Source organism: Aedes albopictus, chromosome 2 (genome assembly GCF_035046485.1).
Source record: "Aedes albopictus strain Foshan chromosome 2, AalbF5, whole genome shotgun sequence".
NCBI lineage: Eukaryota > Metazoa > Arthropoda > Insecta > Diptera > Culicidae > Aedes > Aedes albopictus.
In genome coordinates, this window is record NC_085137.1 from 286,837,831 (window position 1) to 286,847,499 (window position 9,669).

The 9,669-nt window shown below is 36.0% G+C and overlaps 1 protein-coding gene across 2 annotated transcripts in view; it reads left to right on the top strand.

Annotated features, from left to right (window-relative positions):
- The window catches only part of LOC109408206 (probable Ufm1-specific protease 1), a 46,823-nt gene extending 37,671 nt beyond the window's left edge, over positions 1-9,152 (top strand). For both annotated transcript variants that reach the window (XM_019681446.3, XM_029872918.2), the window contains exon 3: positions 7,972-9,152. In XM_019681446.3, coding sequence (XP_019536991.3) covers positions 7,972-8,499 — 528 coding nt within the window. In that variant the 3' untranslated portion in view covers positions 8,500-9,152. The remainder of the gene's footprint in view (positions 1-7,971) is intronic.
- Positions 9,153-9,669: the final 517 nt, after the last annotated feature.

The window sequence follows — 9,669 nt, forward strand, 5'->3', positions numbered from 1 at the left end:
TTTCCTACAAGTTTTGACTAATTGAAAAACTAGCAGTCAAAATTTGTAAATTTTTGGGCCCTTTTTTAAATTGTTCCATTTTTTTATAAATAAATATAATGTGCATGGTTTTTCAAAATGTCAACTACCACTAGACAAGCAGAACCTCAAACCAAAAGACTTTTAAACTGAAGTTACTTAAGAAGTTAATTAACTCTCTAAGTAATCAGGGTCCTGAGATACATGAGTCGGTGATTCTAGTGATATCAAAGACAGGCGTAACACTGACATAATTTCCATTCCATAGGGAAGACTAGGTAGACTTGATCCCTTTTTATTGATTTGCCTGTAACGTTTATTAAAACAAAAACAAACTAGATCCGATTTTCGTACACAATAACAGGTAAGCATCTATTGTAAGTTTATACATAACAGAAAGGCTTAAATTTATTGATGAAGTTTTCAAAATTGGGTTTATATTGGGACATGTCTTATGATGCGTTTTACAAAAATGGGTGACACTTGAACCCCTTTAAAGCACACGGTTAATTTTAAGGGAAAATAACTTCAGACGCTCCCTATTTATTTTCTTTTGAGGTTTCCTGGATGTATGTATTTCAAATTGAACAATTTCCTTAAATTTTCAAGAATATGCCATATTTTTAAATGGGATCCCCCTTTTCATGATGTGTATTAAAATAATAATTATCTGACACATTTTATCAATTCTAATCAATCAATCAATCAATTTTATCAGAATTCCAATCGAGGGTTCCAAATAGCATTTTATTTGTAATGTGTGTGTAATCCTCGAAAAATCAAGTTTTCCCATATCAATATTATATATACTAAGCTAAATTACCTTAAACATGTTAAAAAAAATCTTAGTTGGCTAAATAAGTTTAACAGTTCTTTATTTAAACTATGTGCTGTGGAATTTTGACACGATTTGGTTCATTTTTCACAAAGTTATTGAGACTTTTTGGAATCTTTTAATAGATTTCTGAAGGACTGAAAACAAACTGTCAGTCGTTCTAAATTAGTGGAATGCACAATTTAAATCACTTGTAGCTAAAACATAATCTTTTGTCCAGACGTAGTTTTGGAAAAAATATGTTAGAAGAAAACTGTTTTTGATTCCAAGAAAACATGGGGAGAAACAAGTCACCCCAGGGATCAAGTCTCCTAAGTCTCTCCTATATTTCAAGATTCTTATTATTTAGACAGTTGGTGTCCTCGACAAAGTTGTTTGGCTGGTCAAGAACTTTCAATTGATAGGCCGTATGATTTCAAATCCTTCCACTAGAAGGCGGTAGAGGGTATACACATTTTTAGCTTCGTTTATCTCAGGATCCTGAATAATTAGAAAAATTGTTGCTTCGGTAAAGTTGTTTGGTAGATCGAGAAATTTCAGTTTAATAGCCGTTTGGTTTTAATTTCTGCCGAACCGTGGCGCTAGTGGCAAATTTACAAAGTATAATAATTTTATCATTTATTTGGAAAACATTCAACAAGCCGTAACTTAAAAAAAATGTCAAGAATTTTCAAATTTTGACTGATAGTTCCTCATCTTGTTATCTGTAATTGCTACAAATTTGGACTTGATTGGTAAGCTCTACACGAAGATGGATTGCTTCAAGCAGAATACATCTTTTTGACTGTCGTTTTATTAACTCTTGTATTTTGGGACCAAGTGACAAATCAAACCAATTTTAGAACATTTATGAAAAATATGTTGGTCTATAATTACCATTTGATTCGAATACAATATGTCCAAAGTGAAACAAATTCCAGCTTGTGGAACACTTTTTGAGAAATTCTAATCATTTGCCAGTTTTTGCAAAATGGAAACTAACGTCTTCTAGTGGCGAAATCTCGCATCAAATGGTAAATCAACTGCAAGTTCTTGACTTACCAAATTTTGCCGAAGAAACCATCATTCCAAGTAATCGGGGTCCTGAGGTCCTGAGGCGCCGCTTTTTTTTGGAACTTTAAACCATACCTATATACTGGTATATACTATACCATCAACTGTAAGTCTTTGACCAACCTAACAACTTTGCTGAAAACACCAACTCTCGAAGTTATCACTACCCTGAGATATATGAGATGGTAATTTTGACAGTGTTTCGTCTGTTTGGCTCTGATATTATATAAATGGTCGGTTTGAGTGGCTTTTTACAAGATCGCAGTACAGTTACAATTTTTGGAATTTGTACAGAGCGTGGTCTTTTCCACAGAACTTTTTTTCGTGACGTTACAACGCAAACTTCAACCAGGTGAAACTCAGGCGTCAGTGAACCGATTTACTTTCTTTTTTTTTCATTTGAAAGATATTTTGGAGTACAAAGACCATTCAAAATTTCAAATTTGAAAATTGTTCCGAATTTGAATAAATTTCATAAAGGTTGATTTTCCGTGACGTTACAACGCTTTAAAATCCTATACTTTGACCAACCATACCTCATAGTTGTAAAGTATTACATTTCAAATTCTTTGTATGATAAAAAATCTACATACATTTATCTGTTAATCATGGAAGACTTTTGAAAAATCAGTGCGTTGGTGTTTAAAATACGGCAGCTTTGATGAATAGTGTGTCTAAATGCCTTAAAATCATGATTTTATTCTTAATCTTAACCGTCGTTCAATAAATATTTATTGTTACATTAATATCATGTTGAATACATTTTTAGACGACAAGAGTAGTGTAGAATGCTATAAAAATGTAAAATATGCCAACTTTCAACTTTGAAAAATGAGTATTGATGATACGGGGCCCGTAGAATGTGTCGAATATGTATTGTCATACGGTGCTCTTCATATCTTAAACAAATATTAACACTGCTCAACAAAATTAAAAAAAAAACTTTGTATTATGAGATGAGAAAAAAAGAACAGGGTTTTGGAACCCTAGAAGTGTCATAGTGAAAGAATTCTCGAAAAATATTGGAACGGGACTTCACCGACTTCAGACCGAAATTTGAATTGAGAAATTGGGATGTTCAATTGATATACGCATTAGCGTTTCTAGGGTCCCAAACCCCTTTTTTTTCTCATCCCATAACACAAACTAGTGTTGAACGGTGCCATGAGTTTCACAAATTCCAAAAGTACAATAAACTTTCAAACAACTTTTCTGAAAATTTGGCATCATTTCATTGAGAGTCAATTACCGTAGTTTGAGAATCTAATTATTATTTCATAGTTCTACCTGCTACTCGAATACAAATAAAAATGTGGCACGCCATGAGCGTTGAATACATTAACTTTCTAAGAGTTTTGCACCGGTTTTTTTAAAGCACGTTATAAATATATTGGTATCTTGTCGGTGAATTTGAAAACGTTTCATGGTGAAATGAAGGTTAAAGTGAATTAATAGTCCAAGGTTTTGCTAATCGTTTTGCTAGCCAGCTTTTACACGTCATGTTACTAACGTGTCTTCCGTGAATTTATAAATTTTACATTTGAATGACCATCAGTAACAACAATTTCAAGCTTTGATTTCAATTTCATTGGAAATATGCATACTATCGCTTTATTTATAAACAAAACACATTAAAAACACCTACTGAGTTTTGTAACAGTATCGCTAAAAATGTGATATATAATCAATATTTTAGATGCATTTTAAAATATATTGTCATTGCGAGGAATGATTAACATGGAAAATTGAAATAATATTCTATGAAGTTATCACATTTTCAATATACTTTATCATATCTTATATTTTGAAACCACTGTAATTTGCGATCGTTTCAATGAAATATTGTCAAATTTTCAGAGAAGTTGTTTGAATGTTGTATCTTTGGAATGGTGTTTGTGAAACTTATTAATATTTATTTATGATTTGAAAAGCCCATGAAATATCCTATGACAATATTGCCATATGTGAGATAATTCTATTAAAATAGAGGAACATCTTCAAACAGTAAAAACTTTGGTTTCCCTCGATAAAATATTTTCAAATTTTCGGAGGAGATACTAGAATAGTACACTATATATATCTTCCGAATGCCGGGTGTTAATTTGGAGTACATTCTCATTTGTTAATAGTGGTATAAGGCACACCGTGCGTGCATATTTATTCATATAAGAAAATCCTATAGAAATGGTTCAAAATCTTCAAATCACAAAAACTTTAGTTTCCGTCGATGAAACATTTTCAAATTTTCAGAGGAGATACTAGAATAGTATATCTTTCGAATGCCGGGTGCCATTTGAGTAGACCGTGCATTTCATGGGGTTTCTAAGACGTTCCAGGGATGTTCCATAGGGCTTCAGGAAGGTTTCAGGGGTTTTCAATGGGTTTCGAGCGCGTTCCAGAGGTGTTCCAAAGGGATTCATAATGTTAAGAGGGTCCCAGCAGTATTTTAAGGCGTTCCAGGGGTGTTCAGGAGCGATCCACAGGTTTTCAAAGGATTTCATTGCAAAGGTTTTCGTTCAAAGGGTCGTTCCTGGGGTGTTATAGTGTGTTGAATGGATCCCATGGGTTTCCAGGAGTGTTTCAGGGGCTTTCAAAGGCTTTCCTTTCTTCAGTCGTTTTCGCTTCTAGTCAAATCGTACTAGTCATTGTTTATATTTAGCTATATTTAAAATGATTTCAGTCCACTAGAACTCTCTTCAAATGGGGAGCAATTCTTTGGGGACGTTCATAAATTACGTCACGCGTTTAAGTGGGATAGGAGGGGGGTTCAGAAAAGTGTGACGACCCATACAAAAATTTCAGAGGTCTCATCCAAAAAGTGTGACATAGCGGGAGTGGAGGGTTAAAATGGACAATTTTTGAGTGACGTAATTTATGAACGCTCCCTCATTTGAATGAATTGTCACTCAAATGACTAACTGGGCACAAAACACGAAAAACCCGGAAAAAATTCCGCCAGAGCGAAAAATTATCGGAAGTCTGGTCGAAGTCGGGTCAAATTTTATCAAATGTTGGACCACTGTTGGACTCACATCGGATAACTGTAGGGTCTATGTTGGGTTTAGTGGCCAAAATAAAAACAGGTCAATAATAGGTTTATGTCGGGTTATACGTCATCAATTACGGACAAAGCTTGAACCGTTCAACAATTAGCGGGAATCGTCCAACATTAGGATGAGCTAGCTTATGGAAGCGTTCAACATTTGGGTTACAGACTTCCCATACAAATGTTCTATTTTCTTTTAGAAAATGGAATTTAAGGGAATACAAATTAAATGGGAAGTATAAGCTATAAGTGGATGTAGACGTTCACTAGATATTTTTCAACTAAAGTGGAATTATGCACGGAAAAACAAAAGAAAACAAAAATGCCAGTACTAACCGTTCAACAATTGGCGAATTACCCTACATAAATTGAAAATGTGCATAAATTTAAAAAGGCATAAGAAGAGCGAAATTTGTGCATAAATTAATTTTGGGCTTATATCAGGGAATCTAGCTCGCGAGAACACGTCTTGCTCCTGAGCATTTGTGGTGGGACTAAGTAGGCTTCCAGAATGTTCCCAAAGACTCCAAAAAAGGGGGTTCCAAAGGGCTCCAGGGGCGTTTTAAGGAGTTGTTTCAGGGGATTTGAATAGCCTTTTATTGGCGTTCAGTCAAGATTTGTTGACGTTTTAATGGGATTACGGGGAATTCAGGGGCATTTCAATAGTATTATTGGGGTTTCAGGGACGTTTCAAGGGGCTTTAAGGCGTGCCAGGATATTTCAGAATCATTTAAGAGAGGTTCAGGGTGTTTCAGGAACATTTTAATGGCGTTCCTAGAGGTTTTAAGGGAGTTTGATAGCATCTCTCGGGCGTTTCAAGGGGTTTTCAGGTGCGTTTCAGGGAGTTTGTGAACCCTATTAAAAGCGTCCAAAGGTGGTTCAGAGGCATTTCAAATTGATTATGAAGAGGGCGTTTCAATGGGATTACGGAGGTACCAGGGGCGTTTCAAGGCATTTTCGGTCAGGGTCGTATCAGGGGGTCTCAAAAATACCTTTAAATCAAAGGGTATTTTAAGGGCGCTTCAAAAGATATTGTGATGGGGTTTCTAACAATCTACTGAAACTTCCTGAAATGCCTCCAAGATTCCTCTGAAATCCTCTCGGACCCCATGTTACGCACTTGAAACGTTCCGAAATGCCCCTTAAAACCCATCGGACCGCATGTAACGTATCTGAGAGGCTCCAAAACAAAAAAAAAACTCCTCCGTAACGCCTCTGAATTCTGCCAAAAATGCTCTGAATCTTCCCAAAATCATAAAAAATGCATAAATTTAAAGTTCATAAAAATAACATGCATAAAAAGAGGTTTTAGTGTACGAAACAGGTGTTTGCAGCTGGACGGAAAAAACTTACACTTTTGGCACAGACAAACAGGCGTCTCACTTCCCATCGTTTCCCTTTTTAACAGATTATTCAAATATACCGTAGTTCGCAAATCGCTCGCTAATGGCGCTCGTATCGTTTTTGCTCCTGTTTGACGTTTGCTCTCTACCACCATCTACTCAGTGGGTTTGCAAACTACAGCGTGATTAGAATTCGGCGATTATGTTTTCGTGACGACGATTTTTATCGCATTTTGTTCCAACTGATATGTCTGTTTGTCTGTACTTTTGGCTTTAGGAAAATAAATTTAAAGTCCTGGAATTGCGACAAGGTATTGAAAAATAATTTTCAGGACTAGAAGGGAATTTGCATTTAACAATTCTACTACTACAAGCTTATCTTCTGACAGACAGACCTATCACGTTTGGGACATACAGACTTGTTCAGAACAAGTAATGACTATTAAATTACCGTCAAACGGGGTGACTTGCAACACTTTTCAGCTTCAACAAACAAAAAATGTTGAATAAAATTTGTAATAGTTTTAATAGGCGGCCTCTCTATAAAATAGAGTGAACAAGTTATAGATTGATTTATTTTTTCATGTTGAAAAAGCGAAGTAAGGTCATTTTTGATACAAGACGTCGTGCGGGGTGACTTGCAACACGTTGAAAAAATCTCGCTTTTTGTACTCAGCATTAGCGTAATGCCGACGGTGGTGGCCAACCGCGCGAGTTTCGGAAGGTTAATTTCAAGCATATTTGATAATTATTCTTGCTACTATTGTGATATCGTTTGGGCTGACATTCATATTTTTGCATTTGTTTTTACATAGGAAACTGTATTGTGAATTCTTATATGGAAATATTGGGCTCAAAAACACAAAGCTACTTATTTTCAATTTAACATAGGTTTTAATATATTTTTCAGTTCATATGATGGTCCTCCAGACTTTTGCTGGTGAATTATTAGTTAAACAACAATATTTCATTTTCCTGGACTTTGAATTGTTGAGTGTTGCAAGTCACCCCGTCTAGGTACAATATTTCAAAACATATGATTATAACAAAGATATTGTAATATTTTTATAAAGTAAAATAGAAATTTTTATAGCTTATTATGTATAGAATCCGCATACAGAATATTATCTTTGGGAAATTTTATTTTCATTCTTTTGCAGGCAACGATTCGAGGCTCACATTTTTGTTACTTTTTCAGACTAATGTTAAATTTATGAATATTTTGTTGGAACTATTTTAATAAAAGTAAAAATAGTCGCTTCTACTCAGATAGTATGTGCACTTTATAGTTCGACTGATTTTTGGTATGTAAACGTCCGATTTTTATGTTTTGTTGATAAACATAGACAGAAGACATCAAGTGTTGCAAATCACCCCGTTTGACGGTATCTAATTGTTGTAACTTTGCCCGAATAGTTTTATCGAGTAATGGCACTTTCAACGACTCTTCCAGATTGGACACTCGTGCCGTAGGTCTAGTCGGCTAAACCAACGGTAATACTCACCTTCAATAAGTCCGGAGTTTGAAACGTATCGCTAAGCGGAGGGGAAAGTCCTGATAGGCAAGGGCAAAGGGTTCATAGGATTCATAGATATAACAGAATAACAGAACAAATTTGAGGATCACACAGACAAGACATTTTAAAACAGTTTTACATTTTATTTCTCTTTTTCAGGGCTGGGGCTGCGGCTACCGAACGCTCCAATCAATTTGCTCGTGGATCATCCATAACAAAGACCTAGACAAGGAGGTACCAAACATTCCAACCATTCAGCAAACGCTAGTCGAGATAAAGGACAAACCGGAGCGATTTTTCGGTTCGCGCGAGTGGATCGGCACGCTGGAAGCTATCTACGTGATCGACACGCTGTTCGACGTTTCGTGTAAGGTTATTCACATATCGAAAAAGGACAGCATCACCAAACACAGCGATACGCTGAAGGACTATTTCGAAACGTACGGGGGTCTGATCATGATGGGCGGTGACATGGATGCAGCGTCGAAGGGCATCGCCGGAATTCACGTGAGTGACGATCAGGACACGTACCTGCTGGTCATCGATCCGCACTTTGTGGGCAAAATCAAAACCAAAGAGGAGCTCTACACCAAGAGCTACGTGAAGTGGCAGAAGGTGGACGAATTCGTGGACAGCTCGTTCTACAATCTCTGTCTTCCGATGTTGAAGGTGAAAGATGCTCCCTAAAACTTGCATGCATTCTTCTCATAGGGGATAGCTGTAGGGAATATTTAAGTAGAACTGTTAGACATATTGATGGGTAAATGCATCACATACCCGAAACGATCGCACATATTTAAGGGATAATTGAAATATCAAGTGGATGTACAATGTACGAAAGAAGTATAGAAATGCATTTTTGGGAACTCATTAAAGATACGTACGAATATATTTTCGTATTATTGAATCAAGAACTTGTATAAAAGATCGTTCAATAATTATCTGTATTTGAGTGGCACTGTACGCTGTTGCTGCCATTCATTGAAACACTCAAAATTTATTGATCGGAACAATTGAATTTCAGAGTCCTAATAAACATTGCTTAGGAATAGCTTTTCTTTACTCTTTGACGTTGGAAAACCCATCTCGGGTCGGTTTCCGCTGCTGATTCATCATCAGGGTTTATTTTGTTGTTCCAGTTTTCCTCAGAGCTCTACTACCCAAGATATGTCACCGTTTCGAAGCCAAAGGACAGAGAAAATTCTAACATTATAATCCAGTGTGTTACAAATTTGTCCGATTAGAAACGTGTATCTATACCTGTTTCGTACAGCGACCCTGAACCAAATAAGCTGTTAGCAAAATGTATCAACCATATCTCTCATTAACACTACTACCTTACTGCCGTAATTTTGCAAAGTGACGTAAGCGCCATTTAAAGTTGCGATAATTTTTGGTATATTATATATAATATCTGAGGTAAAAATAACACTGTGGCATTCTTGCTGTATTAGAATGCAAGATCTAGTCGTAATCTATCATCTATGGAAAGAAACTTAGATGATAAGCAAAAGTTTTATGTATTATAATCAAAAAATAGGCCAAAACTATCAATGTCGCTTACGTCACTTTGCAGAATTGCGGCAGTTAGTGCCAATTTGGTGTAGGAGTTCGATCTTTGGATCCTGAAAAGGCATGAAAAGAACAGAACTGTAAAACTTTTGAAAGGAAGGGTGATGTGCATTGGATTGGCGTAGCTAGAGGAGGGCCTGGGGTGTGTAAAATTGGAGTAGGTAGCTGCCAATGTTGTGTTGTTGCGGGGCAGTATACTCCTGATCAAAAGTATAGGGTCACCCCCTCAAAAACATGTAAAAAACCCAAGTCTCATTAAAAAGATAATAAGTCAAAGAAACTTTG